The 25,998-nt window shown below is 38.5% G+C and overlaps 1 protein-coding gene across 3 annotated transcripts in view; it reads right to left on the reverse strand.

Annotated features, from left to right (window-relative positions):
- Positions 1 to 19,818: 19,818 nt before the first annotated feature.
- The window catches only part of WAPL (WAPL cohesin release factor), a 73,554-nt gene continuing 67,374 nt past the window's right edge, over positions 19,819 to 25,998 (reverse strand). For all 3 annotated transcript variants that reach the window (XM_020915025.2, XM_020915022.2, XM_020915023.2), the window contains exons 18-19: positions 22,657 to 22,752; positions 19,819 to 22,148 (exon numbers count right to left, since the gene is read on the reverse strand). In XM_020915025.2, coding sequence (XP_020770684.1) covers positions 22,083 to 22,148; positions 22,657 to 22,752 — 162 coding nt within the window. In that variant the 3' untranslated portion in view covers positions 19,819 to 22,082. The remainder of the gene's footprint in view (positions 22,149 to 22,656; positions 22,753 to 25,998) is intronic.

Consider the following 25,998-nt stretch of genomic DNA (forward strand, 5'->3'; position numbering starts at 1 on the left):
CTAAACCAGATATCAAAAAGCATTCAAACCATTAGGGTCAGTTCAGAATGACTTAAGAGTAAGTAACATGAAGAGGTTCCAACTGGTGAAAGATGGGACAGTTTGAATATCAATATATGTAATAACTGTAATGTATTAAAATCCATCAAATATGTTTTAATCCTTGACTTTATCATTTTTAATTAATTTATCATCTTTGAAGGATGACAGGGTAGCAATTCATTCTCTTGATAATGGGTAAAGGAAAAGTAGGAAACATCTATCCTGCCCTTCCTCTATAAGCTGTTCTACCAGGTGACCAAATAATAGATGAAGAGAAGTATGTCTTTATAAAATTAATCCAGGTGATAAATGAAAAAATGATGTAATTAGACTATCATCATTTTTCACCCCAGGTGGATTAATGAATGTAAGTATTGGACATCATCTCTGGTAGTATCTCAAAAAAAAAAAAAAAGGCACCTTGAAATATGTGCCCCTCGATAAAAGAGCACATCAATACCTAGAGTGTCATCAAAAATCTTGATTCTGAGCTTGATCAAGCCTCTGAATACACTTGAAAAGTTGCAGGAAACATAGAGAACAGAGGGATGTGTTGAACTGCATCCTAGAATACAGTCTGTAAAATCATACTGAAAAGTTCTGTAGGGGGAAGGGCTCAGGTTTTTCCATGGATACGGTGTAAAGAAAGAGAAAGGGTTGGAGGAGGAACCTACAGACTAAAAGAGATTTAAAAGACATCAACAAAATGGGCAAGTCTAAGCTATAGGTCTGGAGAGCATGATTTGGTGATTAAAAACTATAAACTCAAGGAAAATAATGAGTATAAAAATCAGGATGGAGAATATTTTTGGAAATAGGGAGGTAGTTGGTACAGGGAGGGTGTTCTGGGGTGGGTGGAAAAGTACAGTTTCTTGGTCTGGGTGATAGTTACAAGGGTGTTCTTTTTTACTGAGATATGTGCTCAGAATTTCATCTTGAAGGTTTGCTGGTTTCTCTTGTCAAAGAGATGCATATAATGCCAGGTAAAGCATGCTACAAATTTTTAATATTTATACAGAAGTACTTGTGTGATTGGAACTCACTAAAATGCTCCTTTTCTTATGAGTTGGTAAGGTCAAGGATATCTTTTGTGAGCTTTGCAGTTCCTCAGGTGTGAGTTTTTGTTATCCCTTTGTCGGTTTTTCTATTTTATTCCTTAATTTGTGGTATTCTTTGTATGTTATTGATTTTAGCTCTTTGTTTTATTTATGTTGAAAATATATTCTTCCACCTGTCTCTCACTATTGCCTAGTTTCTGGTGTCTTTTTTCTTTTAGGGCAGCTGTGCTTCATTTTTTCTTTTTTTAGTAAAAACTTGCACTTTTTCTTTATTTAGTAAGATTGAAATTACATAAAGCATGCATTCAACCTAGGAGTTGAAGACAAAAATTTAAACACTTAGGGAAGAGGAATTTAATATGGAAAACCTAAAACAACCTTGCTCCTTGGAAGAAAAGTTATGGCCAACTTAAACAGCATACTAAAAAGCAGAGACATTTCTTTGTCAACAAAGGTCTGCCTCGTCAAAGCTATGGTTTTTCCAGAAGTTACGTATGGATGTGAGAATTGGGCTATAAAGAAAACTGAACACCGAAGAATTGATACTTTTGAACTGTGGTGTTGGAGAAGACTCTTGAGAGTCCCTTGGACAGCAAGGAGATCCAACTAGTCCATCCTAAAGGAAATCAGTCCTGAATATTCATTGGAAGGACTGATGCTGAAGCTGAAGTACTTTGGCCACCTGATGTGAAGAACTGACTTATTTGAAAAGACCCTGATCCTGGGTAAGATTGAAGGCAGGAGGAGAAGGGGATGACAGAGAATGAGATGGTTGGATGGCATCACCAACTCAGAGGATGAGATGGTTAGATGGCATCACCAACTCAATGGACATGAGTTTGAGTAAATTCTGGGAGTTGGCGATGGACAGGGAGGCCTGGCGTGCTGCAGTCCATGGGGTTGCAAAGAGTTGGACACAATTGAGCGACTGAGCTGAACTGAAAACAACCTTTCCAACTGAAAGCAGTTGGAAAGCACACATTATGCTTGATGGATACAACTAAATCCTGGTTTTTGGAAAAGGAAAGTAATGTTTCTGTTTGGAAATAGATGAACCCTGTCAAGTCAATTAAAAAAAATAGTTTATTAGGAGTAAGACAAATACTGTACAAAAAAGTAATCATAAATAAGATAATGAACAACTTGATACCTATGTCATTGACATGACACATTAGGCTTCATGAATGAAAGAGAAAGTCACTCTTTGCAACCCCATGGACTTATAGAGTCTGTGATTTTCTCCAGGGCAGAATACTAGACTGGGTAGCCTTTCCCTTCTGCAGGGGATCTTCCCAACCCAGGGATCAAACCCAGGCCTCTGGCATTGCAGGCAGATTCTTTACCAGCTGAGCCACAAGGGAAGCCCAGGCTTCATGAATAATTTTCTGGAAAACAAAAGTTACTAAAATTGAAAAAGAACTGAAACTTTGAACAGACCACTTTCTTAAAAGAATGTTAAAAGTCAGCCTTAGATTCTCTTAAAGATGACCTGAAAACCATTTCCTTTAAGCTGTTGGAAAGTTTGCAGTTATTTTACAAATGTAGCTTTACCCTAGCCCCAGCATTCATTAAAAAACCCCATGACAAAACTGGGGTCTTGATTAAGTGTAAAACATATTTGTAAAAATTCCTGACAAGACATAGTTTATATTATACATAGCAGTTTGTGTCTCTCAATCTTTTTTCCCCACCTTGTCCCTCCATCCTCTTCCTACTGGTAACAACTAGTTTGTTCTCTACATCTGTGATTCTGTTTCTCTTTATTATATAAATTCGTTTGTTTCATTTTTTAGATTCCACATACAGTATTTGTCTTGCTCTGACTTATTTTACTAAGCATATCTCCCAGATCTGTCCATCTTCTTGCAAATGGCAAAATTTCAATCTTTTTCATGGTTGAGTAGTGCTGTGTGTGTGTGTGTGTGTGTGTGTGTGTGTGTGTGTGTGTGTGTGTGTCTCAGACAGTAAAGAATCTGTCTGCAATGCAGGAAACCCGGGTTCAATCCCTGGGTGGGAAAGAGCCCCTGGAGAAAGTATGGCTACCTATTCCAGTATTCTTGCCTAGAGAATCCCATGGACAGAGGAGCCTGGTGGGCTACTGTCCATGAGGTCGCAAAGAGTCAGACATGACTGAGCAACTAACACACACACACATATGTATAATACACACATACATACACACATATGTAGTTTACATATATATTTTATTTATTTATCTGTTGCTGGACACTTAAATTGCCTCCATAGCTTGGCTATTGTAAATAATGCTGCTATGAACATTGGAGTGCATATATCTTTTCAAGTTGATGTTTTTGTATTCTACAAGAGTTTCTTTTTCCCCATATCTTCAAGAACATTTGTCATTTGTTGTCTTTTTGATAATAATCATTCTTGCAGGTGGGAGGTAATATCTCATTGTGGTTTTGATTTGCGTTTCTTTGATATATTGTTGAGCATCTTTTCACGTGCCTATTGGCCATCTGTGTGTCTCTTTGGGAAGATATCTATTCACGTCTTATGCATATTTTTAATCAGGTTGTTGGGGTTCTTGATGTTGACTTGTATGAGCTGTTTATGTATTTTGGATATTAACCCCTTATCGATCATATTGTTTGCAAATATTTTCTCCAGTTCAGTAGTTTGTCTTTGTGTTTTGTAGGTGGTTTCCTTGGCTGTGCAAAAGCTTTTAAGTTTAAGTCGCTCCCATTTGTTTATTTTGTGTTGTACTTCCTTCCTCTTAGGAGAGAAATTATTTTAAAATTGCTACAATTTATGTCAAATTTATGTGTTCTGTTTGCTTTCTTCTAGAAGTTTTATGGTTTCTGGCCTAACAATTAGGTCTTTAATTCACTTTGAGTTTATTTTTTTATATAGTGTGAGAAAATGTTTTAATCATTCTTTTGCATGTAGCTGTCCAGTTTTTCCCAGCACATTTATGAAGAGCCCTCTCTTTTCCCCATTGTATATTCTTGCCTCTTTTGTTGCAGATTAACTGACCATTTATTTATGGGTTTTATTCCTGAGGACACTCTGTTCTTTTTCCATTGATCTATTTGTCTGTTTTTGTGCCAGCATCACACTGGTTTGATTACTGTAGTTTTGTTGTATAAAGTCCAGGAGCATGATACCTCCATATTGTTGTTTTCTCTTAAGGTTGCTTTGGCTAGTTGGAGTCTTTGTTTCCGTACAAATTTTAGAAATATTTGTTCTAGTTCTCTGAAAAATGCTGTTGGTGTTTTGACGTGGATTGGATAGAACCTGTAGTTTGCCTTGGTAGAATGGTCGTTGTAATAATATTAATCCTTCCAATCCATGAACGCAGTATATCTCTCCATCTTTTGATATGATCTTCAGTTTCTTTCATCAGTGTCTTATTCTTTTTGATGTGATAGCAACTGTGATTGTTTTCTTAATTTCTGTTTCTGATAGTTCTTAGTGTATAGAAATGTGACAGATTTGTGTATGTTAATTTTGTATCTTGCAACTTTACTGAATTGATTGATGAGCTGTAGTTTTTTGATGATGGCTTTATGATTTTCTATGTATGGTATCATACCATCTGTGAACAGTAACAGATTTACTTCTTCCTTTCCATTTTGGATTCCTTTTATTTTTTTGTTTTGTTTTGTTTTTTGTCTGACTGCTGTGGCTAGGATTTCCAATACTGTGTTGAATAATAGTGGCAAGAGTGAGCATCCTTGTCTTGTTCCTGATCTTAGAGGAAACGCTTTCAGCTTTTAACTGTTGAATACAGTATTAGCTTGGGCTTATCATATGTGGCCTTTATTGTGTTTAGGTATGTTCCCTTTATACTTACTTTCTGGAGAATTTTTATCATAAATGTATTTTGAATTTTGCCAGAAGTTTTTTCTGCATCTATTGAATTGAACATATGATTTTAATTCTTCAGTTTGTTAATGTAGTATATATCACATTGACTTGAAAATACTGAACCATACAAGGTTATTCTTTTTGTAATAATTCACTAAGCTTCACATTTATTTTTGTGTCATTTTCTATATATTGGATATTTGATACAGACTAAGAACTTCTAACTCTGTCACCCGAGGATATGCCCACAGAAGCCAAGTCTGTCAGGTAGAAAAAAAGGGGGCTCTAGGGACTTCTAGTTAAGGCAAGGTTGGGAAATGGCTACCGTGCTGGAAACTCACTGCAGGGTGTGCTGTAATCAAGGAAAGGACTGTATTTCTTGGACCTGACCCCTGCGGAGCCCAGAGGCCTCTCCAGTCCAACCCAGAAGTGGAGGGGAGACATGGAGGAGGGCTTTGGAGATCTGAGCCCCACAGTTGGTTGGCAAGCCCCGGGGTCACACCAGCAGGCCTTGGCGCGTGGCCCTGAGCAATCGGAGAACTGGCCCGGCCTGCAGCCCGACGCAAAGGGGTAGAGGCCTGCAGTCCCCTGAGCCCCAGGCAACAGTCTGGACCTGGGAGGAGGCGGCCCATTCCGCGTGGCTTGTCCCAGGGGCTCCTTGTGGCCGACTCCCGTTTCTCTCTGGGCGTCCCCCTGCAGTTGCCCACATTGCGGACTTCCCCAGTGCCCCGCTCACGTGGACCCCAGCCTGACTTGGGCTCTGGAGCTGTTTGCCCTGGTTTGGGGTCAGCCTCGCCACCCACCAAATCACACCTTCCAGGCCCAGAAGGAGTTGACCCCGGGCAGTCAATCCAGAGATGACGGGCTTCCCTAGGGACTTCGGGGAGTGAGCGAGGCGGATTGGCCCTCCATCCCTTCTCTGAAGGCTGGGAGTGGGCTTGAATCGGGGCACCAGCCGCCTCCTAAGGCGCGCCCTGGTGGCCAGGAAGAGGTTCCCAGAGGCGGTGCCTATGCCAGGACGTGTCACCCCACACACCTACTTACCACAGTGGTGACGCCCGCAAATCCTGGCCCCGCGCCCGCTGGGCCTGGCATGCTGGCGAGAGCCCAGGGAGAGGTGACAAGGACAGGCAGACGCAGGAGCCTAAGGCGGCCCTGAGAGCCCGCCTGTATCAGATTCCTCTCCAGGTGGTCCTTGGGCAGCGTACTCCCCCTGGGGCCTCCAGTGCCGCCGCTGGGTGATGGGAGCTAAGTGGAGCGAACTTCCACCTGGTTGGGCTCAGGGATGAGGTTTCCTCCACCATCCGCTCAGAGGTGCAGGCAGGGACTGGAGCCTGGATTTGGAGTCCGCCAAGGGCGATCTCCCACCCTCCTTACTGCGACTTGTCAGCTTAGAGCGGGCCTTGGGGGCCGAAGGTTGAGTCAGCCTGCTCGGCAGCCCTCAGAAGTTCCAGTACTGGGCCTGCGGATGAGAGGGGAGGACACACCGGTATCTGAAGTAAGAACAGAGGAAGCAAGGGCTGGAGCAGGGGATGAAAACAAACCATGGGGGTCCTTGAATGCCGTGGGGGGGTGTTCAGACTCCAGAGGGGATGGGGAGCCATGGCCAGTTGGCGGGTGGGAGCGGGGGAAGTTTCAGAGCTAGGTTGCACACTGATGTGTCTGGAAGCTGGGGAAGATAGTTTACCTAAGGGTGACCCTAAAGACTGGTTTGGCACCAGCACAAGAGCCCTAGGGGGACATATATTTCTAAACAAAACCACATTAGGGTCCAGTGAGGAACTTGACAGGCAGATTCTGAAATTTATCTGGAAAAGCAAAGGCCTAAGGAGAGTAAGTAGCCAAGACATAGGGAGGAGGAGGATGCTTTACCAGGATAAATAGTTAAGCTACTGTAATAACAGGTGGCGCTAGTGGTAAAGAACCCACTTGCCAGTGCAGGAGATGTAAGGGATGGGGGTTTAATCCCTGGGTCACGAAGATCCCCTGGAGGAGGGCACGGCAATCCATTTCAGTGTTCTTGCCTGGAGAATCCCATAGACGGAGGAGCCTGCTAGGCTGCAGTCCACAAGGTCGGACATGACTGAGCTACTTCACTTTCACTTTCAGTGGAGCAGAATAGAAAGCCTAGAAAGCTTCAGAATAATATGAAACCTTGATATATGACAAAGGTGATGATTAAAACTATTAGTTCCCATTGGCTGCTGCAACAAATTAGCAAAGGCTATGTGGCTTAAAGCAACACAGATAGATTATCACATAGCTCCAGAGGTCAGAATTCTAAAGTGTGTCCACGGGGTTTTGTTCCTTTTAGAAGTTCTAGATAAGAATGTGCTGTTAAACTCCTCCAGCTCAACTCCAGAAAAATAAATGACCCAATCAAAAAATGGGCCAAAGAACTCAACAGACATTTCTCCAAGGAAGACATACAGATGGCTAACAAACACATGAAAAGATGCTCAACATCACTCGTTATCAGAGAAATGCAAATCAAAACCACAATGAGGTACCATTATACGCCAGTCAGGATGGCTGCTATCCAAAAGTCTACAAGCAATAAATGCTGGAGAGGGTGTGGAGAAAAGGGAACCCTCTTACACTGTTGGTGGGAATGCAAATTAGTACAGCCACTATGGAAAACAGTGTGGAGATTTCTTAAAAAGCTGGAAATAGAACTGCCATATGACCCAGCAATCCCACTTCTGGGCATACACACCAAGGAAACCAGATCTGAAAGAGACACATGCACCCCAATGTTCATCACAGCACTGTTTATAATAGCCAGGACATGGAAGCAACCCAGATGCCCATCAGCAGACGAATGGATGAGGAAGCTGTGGTACATATACACCATGGAATATTACTCAGCCATTAAAAAGAATTCATTTGAATCAGTTCTAATGAGATGGATGAAACTGGAGCATTATACAGAGCGAAGTAAGCCAGAAAGATAAAGACCATTACAGTATACTAACACATATATATGGACTTTAGAAAGATGGTAACGATAACCCTATATGCAAAACAGAAAAAGAGACTCAGATGTATGGAACAGACTTGTGGACTCTGGGAGAAGGTGAGGGTGGGATGTTTCAAGAGAACAGCATTGAAACATGTATATTATCTAGGGTGAAACGGATAACCAGCTCAGGTTGGGTACATGAGACAAGTGCTCGGGCCTGGTGCACTGGGAAGACCCAGAGGGATCGGGTGGAGAGGGAGGTGGGAGGGGGGACTGGGATGGGGAGTACATGTAAATCCATGACTAATTCATATCAATCTATAACAAAAACTACTGTAATGATGTAAAGTAATTAGCCTCCAACTAATAAAAATTAAAAAAAAAAAAAAAAAAGAATGTGCTGTTAGCCCTTTTCCACTTTCTAAAGACTGCCTGCAGACCTCTGCATCTGTCCTAGTATTTCTCTGACTATATGTCTATTCCCCCCTCTTACAAAGATCCTCCTGATTGCATTGGATTCACCCACATAATCCAAGATAATCTCCCATTCTTAAGATCCTTAATCAACACCTGCAAATTCCCTTATGCCATAAAAGATACCACATTCTCAGGTTCCAAGAATTAGGAAGTGGACATCTTTGAGGAACCATTATTCAGCCTACTACAAAGACCCAATAGAGAAGAAAGACCTGTCAAGTAGGACAGTTGGTTATTCATATGGAAAAAAAATGAAGTTGACATTTGAAGCACAGAATCAATTCCAAATCAAACACTTAAAATATGAAAGCAAAGTTTAATACTTTTAGATGGTAATACAGATGAATGTCTTTATCAATTTGAGTAGAGAATTGTTTACTAAATAACATTTTAAAATTCTGGGAGCTCCCTGGCTGTGCAGGTTAGGACTCAGTGCTTTCACAGCTGCAGCCCCTTGTTCTGTCCCCAGTTGGGAAACTAAGATCCTGCAAGCACGCGGTACAACCAAAAGGAAAAAACTCTAATCATGAAAAAGACTAATAAAGCAACTACTTTAAAATCAAGAACTTCTTTTTATTAAAAGACAGTGAAGAAAGTGAAGAGTCAGTCTACAAGCTGCGGGAACATTTTCATAACATATCTAACCAACAAAGGAATACTATTGAGAATAAACAATTATAACAATAAATAAGGAAAAGATAACCCCAAAATGGACAAAAGACCAGTGGTCCATAAATATGCTCCAGCTCATTAGTAATGAAGAAAATGGAAGTTAAGATAACAATGAGATATCATTTTATACCAATTAAATTAGGAAAAAAAATTAATACTTCAGTGTTAGGGGAAGTATGGAGCAATGGGAGTACCTTTAATGCAGATGGGAGTATAAATTGGTACAACCACTTTGGAAAACAATTTGACAGTGTTTTGCAAAACTGAATATGACCACATCCTATGAGCTGTATATTCCACTCTTTTGTATGTACCCTAGAGAAACCCTTGAACAGGTGCACAAGAAGATATTTGCAAGATGGATCCTAACAACATTCTTTGAAATAAATAAGTACTGAGAACAACCTGTATTTCCATGGGTGGGATAATGCATAAATAAATTGTGAAAAAAGATCACGTAGCAGAATGTTATCCAGCTGTGAAAAATGGATGACCTACAACTACATGGAGAAATAAAGATGAATCTTGGAAACATAAAGTGAGTAGGAGGAAAGAAAAAGAAAGCCTAAGAAGACACACAGTATGAGACTGTTTTTATAAATCTCAAAAGCAAGCAAGTGGAGCAATAGTTTGCTTAGAGCTATATCCGTATTAGGTAACATTATTTTTAAAAGTATGAGAGTGATAAACACAAAATTCAAGGCAGGAATTACCTCTGAGGGAGAGGCAGGGAGGGAGTAGTTGACTTCAAGGGTAAGCTGCTCCAAAGCAGGAATCATGTTCTAGATCTGAAATTTGGGGTGGGTTTGCATGTATCCTTTTTATGATTATTGTAATTTATGTATACATCATATTTTTAAAAAATAACTCTTGGATGATTAAATATTAATGTCAAGCAAAAGATTTCATTAAGAGGCAAGCCAGAAACTAGGAAAATAAATTTGTAACACATCAATCTGACAAAAGAACACCTACGTAAGAAAAAGTACAAACAATTCAATTAAAAAATGGGCAAAAAACTTGAACAGGCACCTTGTAGGGCTGCCCTGGTGGTCCAGTGGTTAAGAATCTGCCTTGCAATGCAGGGGGTCCCAGTTCTACCCTGGTTTGGGAGAACCCCCACATGCCTTGGGGCAACTAAGCCCGTGCTCTGGAGCCCGTGAGCCACAGCTACTGAAGCTTGCGTGCCCTCGAGCCTGTGCTCCACAACAAGAGAAGCCATTGCAATGAGAAGCCCACGCACCCCGACCAGAGAGCAGTGCCTGCTCGCCACAACTGGAGAAACCCAGCAACAAGGACCCAGTGCAGCCAAAAATAATTTTTTTTTTTTAAAAAGGTCTTGAACAGGCACTTCATAAAGAGACTTCCAAATGGTAAATAAGCATTGAAAAAGTGCTTAACCTCATCACTCATGTGGGAAATGCAAATTAAAACCTCAGTGAGATACCAATTACGTACCAGACAAGACAGCTAAAACATAGAAGTCTGACCATATTAAGTGCTGAAAAGGATACACAGCACCTTTCATTTTCAGAGTGAGAGTAGATCATCTTATTCTCTTCTGAAAACTGTTGGACTTTACCTACTAAAGCTAAATATATGCTCAACCCTATCATTCAGTCATTTCATTACTAGGTATTCACCCAAGAGAAATGAAAGCATATGTCTACAAAAGACATGGATGAAAATGTTCATGGCAACCTTATTTGTAATAGCCCCAAACTGGAAATGACCTACATGTTCATCAACAATGTATGTAAGTGTTGATGTATTTGCATGATAAAAAGAACAAGTAACTGGTACAACATGGACAAATCTTTGACATTATGTGGAGAAAAAGTCAAATACACACATGCTGCATATTTCTATATGTATGAAGTTCAAGAGCAGGTTAGTTAATCTATGATGATAGAAGTCAGAGTAGTGGTTGCCTCATGGTACCTAAGAAAATACACGAGGGAACCTTTGGAATGATAGAAATGTTCTGGATATTGATCTGAGTGGTGATTGTATGGTATATATATGTGCGTGTTATTACATACACATTTTATATTGTTGAACAATTAAGATTTGTCTATTTACCATATGTAGGTGATACAACTAAAAAAAAATTCTTCATGTCCCCTTTCAACCTAGTTTCTCCTCCCCAGAATGCCCTGTATAAGAATTCTGGAACCCTTGACATTTTGCCTGAGGAAAGTCACTTGAATTGCAGTGAGCAAACACAGCAAATAAATTGAGTATTATTAGGGACACAGTATGGCTCATAGATAAACAAGAAACCAGCTGAACATTCCTCTCAACCAGTTGAAAGGAATGTATTTTTCTGATGGAATAGAGATAAGTAAAATGGGAAAGCTGACTGCCTCATGAATTCATTTGTTTATTCAACAAATACGTTTTGAACTTCTGCCATGTGCAGACGTGGTGGGAAGTCCTCCTCTAAGGATCGGGCCATCTTATTTATCCCTCAGCAACAGAACTAGCTTCATCCTACCCTAGTTTGTTTCCCCCTGTGCTTGCCTCACTCCTTCACCTTTTCACCCGCTTCTCTATGGATCTTTTGTGTCTCTTGAGTTTAGGTTGTTTGGATTCAACCTTGGCTTATGACTGTTTCCAACTTAGGCTCTTCCTAATAAAGTTCTGTCTCAGGTATAGCTGTGTAACAAAGTATACTAAAACTTAGTAGCTTAAAACAACAGTCCTTTGTCAGTTATAATTCTGTGGGCCAGAAATTTGAGCAGGGCTCAGTAGGCATGTCTTCTCCATGTTACCGGTATCATCTTTGAGTGAAAATCACTCAGTCATGTCCAACTCTTTGCGACCCCATGGACTGTACAGTCCATGGAATTCTCCAGGCCAGAATACTGAAGTGGGTAACCTTTCCTTTCTCCAGGGGATCTTCCCAACCCAGGGATTGAACCCAGGTCTCCTGCATTGCAGGCGGATTCTTTACCAGCTGAGCCACAAAGGAAGACCAAGAATGCTGGAGTGGGGAGCCTATCCCTTCTCCAGGTGATCTTCCCAACCCAGGAATAGAACTGGGGTGTCCTGCGTTGAAGGCAGATTCTTTACCAACTGAGCTATGCGGTAAGCCCAGCCTGGGGCAGCTCAAATAAGGGCTTCCTCTTCTTAACATGCCTGCAGGCATTACTTTAATACATCATTTCCTTTCCCATTGAGCTCTTGTGAAAGTTGCAGATAATGGCTACCACTGTCCCTAAAACAAACATAAAAACATGTTAAACCACAGCCTTGGGCTTTGCACCAGTATGAGGTATCCTCTGTGTGTCTAAGAAAACTTGCTTAAGGAAATACACAGAGGTATCATCCATTCTATAATTGGGAGATTAAGATTTTTTACTTCTTTTACAAAAGAAAACTTTATTTGGGGGTAAACCCATATCTGGATGATTACGTCAGTCCTCTCTCTTGAAACTGTTCCCCACTACACCTAGCTTTCTCCTGGATATCTCATTCTGGCTACATCTTCAAAAAACCAAAGTATTATAAAAAATGTAGATGGAGCAAAACAGAAATAAATTGTGAAAGGCTGCACATAAAATATGTCAATCAGTCTTCTAAACCAGTAGATAATTTCAGAAAACACCCATGGAGCTCAAGCAGGGCATAACTGCCCTTCAGAGCTTGCAAACTCAGGGAGCATCGCTGATACAGGACAGGCTTAGAGAATTGGGTTACAGTACTGACTTAGTCATTATCTGCTAACTGTGACCCTGGCCTTCTCCAGGCCACAGTTTCTCCTAGTGTGATGATTAATGAGGCAGTGCATAAAGCCCCTAGCACCATACAGAGCACCTTGTAGATACACAATAGATGACTGGCTTCTACTGGGACTGCTGGAGCAGCGCAGTCCTGTAGACAGCTGGCTGTGCCCAGCCACTTTATCAGCTGTCACGGAACTGTTCCCTGGTAGGCTGTCCCCACTTGGCACTGCCTCTTCCAAAAGAATTGTTCATTTTTCTACTACATGGGGCTGTACACTCTTGTGGTCCAGCACTGGTGGGTCATTTGACCACATAGAAGATTTGATGAAAACATCATCATATATTAACTTGATGTACAGAAGAGGGCTACATACTGTTAAATACATCATAAATAATTCATTAACTTCCAAGCAAGGCTGAAAGTAGCTTTTTACCAATAGCTTTTTACCTTCACACTGCCTAAAAATTTAGTTAAAAATTAGCTTGTTCACACTTTGTAAATTCTTCAAGGATAGATTTAGGACCCCAGAACTGAAACATCAGCTCTTGTGGAAGTATCTAAACATTGAACACTGTGCCAGGCACATCCTAGATGCCCAGTAAAGGTTAGCAGTTTATATTAAAAAATCACTCAAAATGTCATCCTAGGTTGGAGAGGCAAGATGAGGTAGTCAGTAGAAAATTAACAGGTGCTTTAAAAAGATGGTTTACTTTATTCCATTTTAGTTTCTCTTGTATGATTTTGCCCAGTCACTTACTCCTAAAACCCTAAAAGTAAATGTTGTATTTAATAGTAGCCCACTTAAGCTATTTCTGGCTGGTCGCGGTAGGTTGTGCAGTCATTCATGCTTACCGTTTCAGAAACTGTTCAGTGATCCAAAGGTTAAAGGCAGGAAGTGGTTTATTCAGGGTCTGGCACAGATACAGTGAGTGTTCAGTATAGGTGAGTTCTTTTTATGAAATTTGTGCTTACATTTTCGTCTTGAATGACAGCACCAAAAATCAGAAAAAGTTGGAGTAGCAGTATGTGCTTAAGTAATATTTGATTTGTGTTGTTTTATTTTCCATGATGTGCTGTATGGCGAGAGTACTAATAACCTCAGTACTGTAACCCCAAACACTTATTTTTGTTTCAGTTTAGTCACCAAAAATTATTTGATGCTCCACATGGCTAATCATGTAGGAATTCATGCTCAAGTACTTCAGAAACTGTTCCATGGTCTAAAGGTTCAACTCAGGATGTGGGTTACACCCTGAAGACAGTGCCAGCTACCACTCACTTTATAATTTAAGTTTTATCTCTATCAAAGTAATATATGTATGTACCTTAAAAGTCAGAAGTTTTACAATGGAAAAGTTTACAGTGAAATGTATCCGTTCCTTTGGCTCTCCTCCAACGCACCCCAACCAGTTCCCCAGAAGCACCCACTTCCTGTTCTTTGAGCTGTTGCTTCTGCCCGTTACCTCCTTATTTCTAAACAATATTCTTGTACTCCTATTTCTGATTTTTTTTCATCAACTGGCCACCCTGGAAGACTGGGATTCCCTCTCCTATGGCCCCCACCCCACACTTAGCCTTCCAACCTACCTATATCACAAGTTTTGGTGAAATCAATATTCAGTATTCAATATTCCTAACTATTATGTAAATATTATTCCCAGATGAATTGTATATAATATACCTTTATTTCAATTTTTGTAATCAAGTTCCTGCACAAGAACTTTGGTAACCAAGCTAATAATAATAATTTGCTTGGTGTTCTAAATACCTATCTCTAACTCATCCCAAATTGCCAACTGAAATGTAAATTGCTTCTCAGCACATTCAAACTAATGAGGTATCCAGCAGCCTAATTTTTTTTCTTAACTATGTCCCTCCTAGAGTCCTACTGCTTCTAATTACTGTCTTCCTTAGAACTTTAAATGGTTTCTTCTTTGCTCTAAGAAACCAGAATTTATTTTAGAAATTGGTTGAGATATAAATAGTTATTTTAAGCTAGTTCATCAGGACCTTGAGCATTCAAACTTAAGTAAGTCATAGTTCATGCTCTCAATAAACTCAGTCTGAATGAGGAAACCATGAAACAGAAAGATGGAGACACTTGCAGGGAATAAAAACAAGAGGTCATCCCAGGTAGAACTGGGTGGGTGCTTACCTTTGGGATCAGGCAGATGTGGGTTTGAATCCTGATTCTGCCCCTTGCGGTAAGAATCCTGATTCTGCCCCTTGTGCCCCTCTGGTAACCAACTTAACCTCCCAGAGCCTCAATTTATTTCTCAATGAAATACAGATACCATTCACCTTTTCAGGATGTTGGAGAGATTATATCAGAGAAGAGACATGGGAAAGCACCTATTTATTACTACTTTGGACCATAGCAGTCACAGAAAAACTCTCCAAATAAAATACAAGGTTCATATACCTTAGGATTTGTGCCAACATTAATTTCATATTGCAATCATTCTCCCCCAAACCACCATACAAACTTTGGGCTTTTACAGTTTTGTAGCTAGTGGAATGAAAAGCTCAGTTAAATTTTTTTTGGCCTGTGCCTCGAGGCATGTAGGATCTTATTTCCCTGACCAGGTATTGAACCTATACCCACCTGCATTGGAAGCATGGAGTTTTAACCACTGAACTGCCAAGGAAGTCCCAAATGCTCAGTTTTACTGGATGATAAACCCTTTATTGTTTCAGAGCTCAACTCAAGTCTTGCATGTCAGAAATTCCTTGCTGTGGTTATGAGAAAAATTGCCCCAGTAATAATTCTGATCTTTCATATTCTAAAAGAATTCTTGCCTGGAGAATTCCATGGACAGAGGAGCCTGGCAGGCTATAGCCCATGGGGTTGCAAAGAGTCAAACATGACTGAGCAGCTAAAAAAATTATCAGGTTTCAAATCAGCCATCAGGTAGTATTTGTTGTTGTTTGTTTGCTCAGTCATGTCCAACTCTTTGTGACCCCACGGACTGTGGCACGCTGGCCTTCCCTGTCCATCACTATCTCTCGGATTCTGCTCAGATTCATGTCCATTGAGTTGATGATACCATCCATATCACCATTAAGTCTCTTCGCATCCTCTGCAGACAGTGACTTGTAGCAGTGGCAAAAACACCAACTTTGTGTCTGTTCATTTGATTTTTCTAGCCTTTCAAACCTATTTTTTAATTTATATGAAATGAATATTATTTTTTAAAAAACCCAAATGAATACCGATTAAACAAAATTCACCTTGACATATCCCTTCATCTCATCTTCCCACGGAAAAATCCTTTTTATGTGTTTGATTAGTAGCCTTCTAGAGTTTTTCTGTCTATGCATTCTTAAGCATGATTGGGCTTCCCTGGTGGCTCAGATGGTAAAGACTCCACCTGAAATGCAGGAGCCCTGGGTTCAATATATATATATAGATATATTATATATATATATTGATATATATATATATATATATATTCCTGGATTCAATTTACTTACATGTTTTAAAGGAATTTAGTGTCAATAGTTTTCAGTGGGGTAATCCTGCAATTTTCCTTTTCCTTGTTGTCCTTGTCTTATTTTGTTACCAATGTCATATGTACTTCATCAGGTGTTTATAGGGGTGTTCCCTCTTTTTCAGTGCTCCAGAAGAATTTGTGTAAGATTAGATTTCTTGAAAACTTAGTGGAAATAACTTTCAATATATATGTTGTGGAATTTTTTAATGTTTTTTTAGAAGTTATAAAGCTCTTTTGCTTTCCATTTCTTTTAATTCACTTCATTTTTCTAATTTGATAACTTCATTTACATTATCAATTTCATTAACATATCTATTCAGAGTATTCAATTAATGTCTTTTAAATTTCTATCTCTGTACTTTTTTATTTTTATAGTTAATTTTAAATATGTACCTTTTCCTTCTTGGTCAGTGTCCCAAAAGTTAATTTCCCTTTTCAAAGTCTATTTTAGGCCAATTAAAAAAGTTTTTTCTATTACCTTCTTTCTCCTTATCAAAGGTTTATTGTATTGCTCTTGTTCTATTTTTAAAATGGAGACTTGTCTTTTAGAATATTCAGCCATTATTTTTCATATACTAACATTTAAAGTCAAACATTTATCCTTAGTATGGTTTTGATACATCTTAAGACTTTTGTTGTTAGTCCTAATTTTTAAACATTTTCCACCATAACTTCTCTAACCCTTACATTATCAGGTTAGTTTTTAAATTTTCTAAACATAAAAGAACTTTTCACTTAACTTTTTGTTATTGTCTTCTAAGTGAACAGTTATGAATGTTTTCACCTTAGTTTTCTATAAATTTGTGTCAGTTGATTCATGCTATATGTAAGCTTATTTGGCTTCTTCCACTCAGCATTAAATATGAGATTTATCCACATTTCTGATTGAATTAGTAGGTCATCCCCCTTTATTGCTAAATTCTATTGCATCAATACATATAGTTTATCCATTGCCTGCTGATGGACAAACATTTGTGCTTCCAGTGTTTGGCTACTATTAATAAAATGGCTATGAACATTTTTTTTCACAAATTTGTTGTTAAAATTTTTTCACAACCATCTGTTGAATGCTTTAATTTTTCCTGCACAAAAAGCAAATTCTGAGTTGAAGGAGAAATGTATCTTTACTTCTACAAGCAACTCCCAAAACTTGTTTTAAGTTCTATATTCTGGATAAAGTCCTTTGTCAAGCAAATTGTGAACATTTTCTCCCAGTCAGAATGCTTTTTCACTTTATGATGTATCTTTATGAACATGCATTTTTGATTTTGATAATCAGTTTTGGTTTCTGTATCTTGTCAAAAAAAAATGGCCACTCCCCAAATGATGTTCTTTGATGCTTTTAAAGCCTTATAGTTTCAGCCTTTACACCTAGATCTATGATTCATCTGGAATTTTTGTGTTTGATTAAGAGGTAGGGTCATTTTTTAAAAATGGGTATCTAGTTGTTTCAGAACAATTTGTTTAAAAAGTACTTCCACATTAAAAATCGCTTTGGTGCCTCTGCCAAGAATTATTTGGTGATGTATCATATGTGCATCTGTTTCTAGACTGCTGTACTCATGTTTGCCCTTATGCTATTATCACATGGTTTTAACTACTGTAGTTTTGTAGCAGAACTTGAAGTTCAAAAGTGTATGTGAAAGTCGCTCACTGACTCTTTATGATCCCACGGATTAAAACTTGCTAGGCTCCTCTTGTCTGTGGCATATACCCTTCTTCAAGATTGTCTTGCTCCTTCAGGTCCTTTGCGGTTCCATGTGACTTTTAGGTCATTTTGCCAAGTCTCCTTAAAAATGTTTGCTATTGAAGGGAGTAAGGTATTGTGGACTTAGGCAGCACCTCAGATAGCTCTGAAAAACTGCTCCAAAAAGCCGTTGGGTGGGGAAAGGACAGTATATATGTGATTTTGGTGAAGGGTGAGTACATGCAGTCAGGCACACATTTTTCCAGGTTTCTGCTAGTCTCGTGAAGCTTTCTGCTAGTCAAGATGAACGGTTATCATTGTGAAGGATTTTAGTGCTTTTCTCCATATGAGGAGATACAATTAGGCTAATAAAATCAGCTCCTGAAATATCTATCTGAAGACCTGTTCTACTAATGCCCCCAGTATCCCCACACCAGCACAGAGCGCCTCATTTCTGTGCACCCTGAATTCCTTTTAGTGGGTGTTGAAAATCAGCAGCTGCAATAGCACACGACTTAATCCTTGTAGAGGTAGATTCAAGTGCCAATTTGTAGTTGACATTCTATTTACCCATACCCTCTGTTACACAACTCTGGATAGCAGACAGGTCCCTTTAATCTAGGTGGTATACAGGTATGGTTTTCCATTTTTGTTCCTTAAGCCAGTGCATGACCTTTGGAGTATTCAAATTGCAGACATATAAGCAAAGGAAATAGAGGTTTGATCAAAACATTCAACAGTATTCAATTTTTTCTTCAGCTTAAAGACTTTCTATATCAAATTACTTATCTATGTATCCTGTATGATATCATTAACTGACAGTGAACTGTGCAAACCTCTTCTGGTCCTTCTTTCTAGTGTATAAAAACTTGTTTGGAACATTTTAATGATCAGTTATTTCGTTTCCCCCTGCTTTATTAGTTACTACCAAGATATTAGAGGTTTCCTGTCAAAGTAATTCAAACCCAATGCCCTCAGTGATATGAAAAGCTATTATATCAGGTGTTTAAAATTATCACACTATTCTCCTCTGTTCTTTACATTTTAATTTCCTGATGGAGTGAAAATTGTTTGATAAAAGCTACTATTTACCAAGACCTGTTTGAAACACTGCTAATACTTTGTGTGTACCATCTTGATCTTCACAGCACTGAGGTTAAGTACTTACTGGGTTGGCAAAAAAAAACCCCATAAAAACCAGAACAAATTTTTTGGCCAACCCAGTACCATCCCCTATTTCTGGTTGAATAAACAGAAAAAAAGTTCAGGAATTTGCTCAAAGTCCATAAACATCAACAGTAATATTCAAAATTTACACTTGTGATTTAAGATATTTCTATCTCCTTAGCCTGCACTCTTAAACATGGTTATATACTTGCCTCTATGTGTATAAGAGGGAAAAGCAGACAGAAGCTCCCAGGACAGATCATTTCATCTAGGTTTATAGTTAAAAAGCATTCAGTAGAGGTTGAGGAACCCACTTGAATAAGTACAGGAAACTTAAAGGCTGACAACGAGAAATTGAAAAACTAAAAAGCAGCTCTCAAAACGCAAATGCAAAGGTCACATTCAGAGGTGCAAAAGGACTGAAGCAACTTAATAACATACCAAGGGCACAACCACTCAGCCAGAAAACCACCATCCCTCATATGTGAGTTGCTGAGTTGACATTACATTCAGATGAGTGTTATTAAAAACACAGGGATATACATAGTGTCTAACAAAAACTGGTTAAATTTTTATGTGCATTTTCAAAGTGTGAAATTCACTTAAGTGACACATCTGTTTCCCATTAGTTAGCTCTATCAAGTTTGTGAGTCTTCTTCCTCCAAAATAGTTCAATAGATTTATGTTAAAGACAACATGTGTATTGAAAGTAGCAATTTTATTTGAGTTAAAATTATTTACAAAAACCCAAAGACATACTTCATGAAACTGGTACAAACTATTTTTTTTCCTGCCGTTGGCTTTTGCTCCAAAGATCACAGCTGAGAAATACTGTATAAAATAAAAATAGGATTGGATTCAGAAAAGTACTCTACCTTCTAGTTTCCAATTGGTAGTATTTACAGAAATATTTACAATGGAAAAAAAAGGTTACTTTAAAACTTTAGTTAATTTGCAAGTCAGCCTCAAGTACCCTAAAATGCAGAGTTCTCTGAGGGTTAAAAACACACAAATGCACTGCGTTTGGTGAGGTGATTTCTCCCCCACCACTCCCCACCAAAATCTGCATCTCTATCAGTGCTTGACAATTAGTTATTATTTAAAAAACAAAACAAAACAAAAAACTGTTAAACACTGAGGTAAATCAATTCTCAAATGATTACCAGTGTAACAGAAAAATGTAGTTCGCCCTGATTGTTCTTATCCAAATGTTTTATAATATCCCTTACCATTCAACAAGTCAGTTTTACTAAGAATCTCCTCCTTTTCCTAAGTCCAATGATTAATAAATATCAATGTATTTTAAAATAATTTAATTCAATTTTATGGATATCATTTACCAATAAGCATTTAAAATAGTTTGCTAAGCTAGCTTGTATACTCAGGGCAAATACAACCTCAATCATTCCCAAGTTACACTGGCATACTATGCTCTTAAAAGGTGATGGGTGGGGGACTGGGGTGGGTAGGAGAAGAAAAAACAATTTGACTGGAATCAGTTACTTCCTTATAGATTTCCCAACAATCTGCATTATCAAAAATAGGAAGACAATAAAAGGCAGCCACTGCATTAAAAAACATTACAGCTGGCACTGATCCAAGAGCCCCGATTTGTCACTTTATACAAGGAAATAACAAAGTCTAAATGGGTAAAAATTAGACTTTTAGCTATTTTCCCCAATACACACCAAACTAATATTTTTATGGCTTCAAGTTTTACAAATCCAATGAAGAAACATGATATAACTACCTGAAAGGTATTTTAAAGTATTAAATGAAATCTCTGGAAAGCCTGTATTCAGGCCCAATCAGTAAAAAAGAAAAAATGTATAACCAGTGGTTTGAACAATAATACAATAAAAATTTGCAATGTTGTAAAATTAAATATATAAAATATGTTACTGTGTGCTCCAGACAACACTATGTTCTATGAACTAAAAGAATCTGGATGAAGAAAAAGGATCTTCTCTAAACCAACAATTTAAGGCTTTGCGTTTATGCATTTGATCCTGTCACTCTTATAGAAGAATATACATGTTATCTGGAAACATGAATTCCACATTGGTGTTTTAGCTTCCTTATATTTACTGTATTGAACATTAGAAAATATATCTAGAGAGTTCTCCCTCAAAACTTAATCATGTTTCAAGAGTCTTCCCTAACTTTAAGGGTAAACTACCCTGGGTTTGTCTATTTTGCTTCATCCTTTAACAGGGCACATCATCTTATATTCCCTCAAACTGTTATTTGTTTTCTTGCGTCTATAGCTATGACTTACTATGGTATGATAATGAATATGGTCATGGTCTCAAAGGTGAAAAATACTTCAACAACCCAAACCAAATCAAGAATAAAAAAATATACTAATCCCTTGTGTCTTTGGATTCCATCTAATTTTAAATATAGACAGTAGTTCAGGGAACAACAACAAAAAAAATTCACAAAATTATTAAAAGCTTTATTTACGATTGGAATCATTCAACAAAAAAGCAAAAGCAAATGAGCCTGAAAAAGGAACTAAGCTGTTGTCTAGAATGTCCTCAGAACATTCAATACCTCAGTAGCTAAGCTGCCTTTGCACCTGGCTGGCATGACAACAGTGGCTCAACATACACAGCAGTTGCACTAACAGCAGCACAAGTTTTCCCCTTAAAACTTGCCCAGAATAAAGCAAGAGAACAAGGGGAGCGTATAAATTCTGCCAAAGTGTGTTTAAATACTGCGTGGAACTGTTAACAGCCTGAACCTTTTCCCTCATTTTTGATAGTTGCAGATTGATGTAGTAACTGTCATTTAGCAAATGCAGAATGCATGACGAAGAAGAAATCAGGTGGCCTTAAAAATCCAAATATGAATGATACTGATGAATGTTCTTGGTATATCTTCAAGGACTTCTTTCGTGACTTTTCTTTGTCTAAGTATAGCTCCAGCATTACCGAGCACCTGAAGCAAAGGTAAAGCAGCTAGCAGTGTTCCAAGTATTCAATCACTCTAGAGATAGACTTCTGGCCTGTGGTTCCAACAGCACACTGGAAAGGGAGGAGTGGAGGTGGGAGACGAGAGGGGGTGGGAGTGAAGAGGAAGTAACAGTTAATTTTCCAAAGCACTGAATCAGAGCTTAAACTATTTAGCCTTATTAAACCAAACATTATGAATCAAAACAAGGTGAGATTAAACTATGGCTTTCATAATACTATCAATATATTTGGCCCTAATAATTCAGTTATCTTAAAGAAACCACACAATTATTAAAATCATTTTTTTGCTTCTATTCATGATGGCCATAGTACTTGTACTTCTACTGTCATTTCTTAAACAGTATTTATTGAATTTTTTTTTTAAATTACAGTGTTGTTTATGTTTTGGTTTTTTGGTTGCAAATCATGTGGGATCTAGTTCCCTGACCAGGGATTGAACTTGCACACCCTACACTGAAGGTGCCGTCTTAATCACTGGACTGCCAGAGAAGTCCTGTACTTCTACTGTCATTAATGTATCATATATAAAACCACAGAAGCTGCTATACAAGTTACTTACGGTAAGATTCATGAAGCTCAGGAATTTTTTGAGCATCTCTGTCATTATTGAAAAGTCCCCTTCTGGCAGATACTCCCGCACAGTGGTCACATTGATCTAAGGAAACAAATCAAAGGAACACTGGTCAGGTGGCAGAAAACATGAGTTTGAACCTTGCACTGTGTTGTTGGTTTTGGCACACATCCTATTTCAAACTTCTACAAGGTCCTTAAACTCCTTGGTTAATATGCAATTTCCCTTTCCACACTCTAATTTTTGTGACCCTGTGAATCCATTCCCTACCCCACCCTCAGAAAGAAAGGAAAAAGATAAAACTGCCAAAGACTACAAAGAAACATTTATGTGCATATTTACTTTTGTAAATGCACAGAAAAATGCCTGAAATAACAAAATGCATTGTTGGGGGGTGGGACGGGGCAGCTGAGGATAAGAATAGCAAGGAAATGCAGACTGAGAATGTATCCAAAAAGCTGATTAGGAATATAAAGAAAAAGATCAAGGAAAATTCTTCATGTAGGCTAGGAATTAACTGTATCTTTCCAAAGGAAATCTAGTATCATCTATAGAAAGAAAATGTAGGCAATGTCAGGACAGAAGATTAGGATGTTTCCCTCCATTATTAGCAAGAAGCAGCTAAACTGTATATAAACCAGTTTATTGTAAGAAAAATATATGGCCTGCTTAAAATGTTGTTCTATTTCAACATGTATTTAAAATGCTTTAAAGATTCATAAAGAATAAAAGGAAAACCTCTTCTAAGGAGGCTCACCTATAATAAAAAGCACATACCAAAAAAAAAAAAAACAAAAAAACACAAAGACAGAAAGAGGGACGCCTTTGGTTTCATTTTTGTTGATGAAGACATGGAAGAGTACATGTTACCCTCTTAGGAAATTTACAACCAATCCCCTCTCTCCCACTTTTATGGCTACTCAGTAAAACCTTGCAGCTAAAATCCTGAGAGATTTTACAATCTTTAAATACTTGTATTTTAAAAATATACTGAGAATATACTGAAGAATACATCGTGAGGGCAACAGCTATGGTAACTAACTGCAGAGGTAAAGGAATGCTGGATTTAAAAACATCTTTAACCAACTGCAAGGAAAAGGACATGATAGCACAGTGGTGAGAAGAATAGTATGTTGTCTAGGAAGATAGCTCAATAGAAAAGTGTACTTCTCTCATTCAGAATAAATAATTAGATCCTAGGTTTCAGGTGAAAGCTTCTCAACAACCCAAATCAAATCCTTTTCTATCAACACATTACAGAGAACAACACAATAAGGAGCCGAGGCATGGGAAGGAGGGTCAGAGCATTTATTTTAAAACAGTGCGTAATAAATGGTAATGTACAGGAGGTAAGAAAAGGTGTGAAACGGCATGGCCTATTTCAGAAATTTAGAAAAGTAACCAAGGGGTATGACAGATTTTAATACTGGATCAACTATACTTCAATAAAATAAAACACTGGAGAAGCATTTAAGTTTGGAGTCTTACAGCAGTAAACAAAGTTATCATTTCCTAAATGATAGTAAGTCAAGAAAGACTGGTGAGAGTGAGATTGAAGAGAGTTAACATGATCAGATGTGCTCTCAAGGAAGTTAGCTATGGTGGTGGTATGCAGGATTTCAGGAATGGAGAGTTAAGAGCAGCAAGAACAGAAAGACGAGAGAGAAGACTGACCATTAAAATGCACCAGGTGTATCCTGGGTAATGGAAAATAACATGAGTCTCCTGGGCTTCCTAAACATGCTGCACTTTACCTTAAAATAGCCTTTACTGCATATCCACCTGCTTTCTTGTCCTTCCTCCACTTAAACACTGGGCAAACCAATTTCTTTTACATTCTGTGGAATCAGCTAGCTTTTTAGGGTTAATCATAATGATCCCTAAGGTAAGAAAGACATCCTGGGCTCTATAAATTCACAATACTGTCTACAACCTAACCTCTCTTTAGACATGAGAGAGAAATAATTCACATCTGAAAAAAACTCAATTTTAAGATTCATTATTTAAGAATGTAACTGAAACCAGGATGTATGCAAAATATGTAAAAATCTTTAAATAGCATACCCACTCTTTTTTGGGGGGTGGGGGTGAGGCGTGCTTTCCTCCTTCTTTTTGTTTGGTGCTTCCCATTTGCCCTTAAAATCTCAGAATTTTAAGGAAATAAGGACAAGGGCTGAGCTTGAAGAGAGTCCAGGAAAGGAAATAAAGATTTGCAGGGCCTCCAGCGCCACAGTAAGAACTCTGGTCTCGATCCTGAAAGCAGCTGTGCCAGCAAGGGCCACAACGAAGTGGGCCAGTGTGCACTTAGATCAGAGCCTGTCTACAATATGGAATAAATGAACAAGAAAGATCCAGAAAAATACACAGGACTTAAGACAAATAAGGTACACAGGAAGAACAGAAATGACAACGCAGAAAACTCAATGGCAAAAATGAGGAAATGTGGGTGGGTTGATAGAAGCCCGTCATATCATGATTATATTCTTTTCTTCTAGCCCTCTAGTCTTAAGAAAAGAGAAACTAGCCATCCCACTATACAACAGATCTCCCCATTCTTTCTTGCATCCTGAACGCCCTTGCTTGTAGGGGGGTAAAAAACCCATCTCTCTTCTATTTTAAAAGCTGGCTCTTCTACTGGGCCTCTCTGTTAAAAATAAATAAATAAATAAATCCTATGTGTCCTCCATTTTAAAGCAGACTGTTCAAATAGCCAGAAATGTCCACTTCTGTGCTGATTCAGCCCAATTGTGTACACATTCACATCCTTTTCGTAGTTAAATCATGATCTAAATCTCACACAGTAATCCCATTTTCTCAGCCAATGAGTAGATCAAACAAAAGCATGTGAACCAATGTTGGCCAAGGTGAAGGAAGTCTGCTTTTTGCGTTGGGTGTGGAAAAGGCCTAGGGAAAAGAAACCATTGCTGTTTCAGAGAAACAAAGAGGCCACATTCTTCTGCTGGGCATTATTTAACTAAGTGAGACACAGAGTAAGCATAGGTGCATGAAGAAAGCTAGCAAAAGACAACACACAGAGGACAGCAGAGTTTAAAAGTAGAAATTATGAGTCCTTGATATCACTGAGGCTAAACTTTTCCACCTTAAGCCAGGTGAGCACAGGTCTTATATGATGCTCTTTTACTTCAACCAAAGACATGTGAATTGATTCCTCTATCAATCTGGAACTTTCTCATCAAAACCAATATAATCTTACTTTGAAATGTACTTTCTAAAGTTCAACAAATATTTAAAAGTTTTTAACAGGATGGAAAAGTAACAAGTTAATTAATTAACGATGTGAAGTGGCTGCAATGAAATTCTTTTAGGATA

The sequence above is a fragment of the Odocoileus virginianus genome, chromosome 7 (assembly GCF_023699985.2).
Source record: "Odocoileus virginianus isolate 20LAN1187 ecotype Illinois chromosome 7, Ovbor_1.2, whole genome shotgun sequence".
Taxonomy (NCBI): Eukaryota; Metazoa; Chordata; class Mammalia; order Artiodactyla; family Cervidae; genus Odocoileus; species Odocoileus virginianus.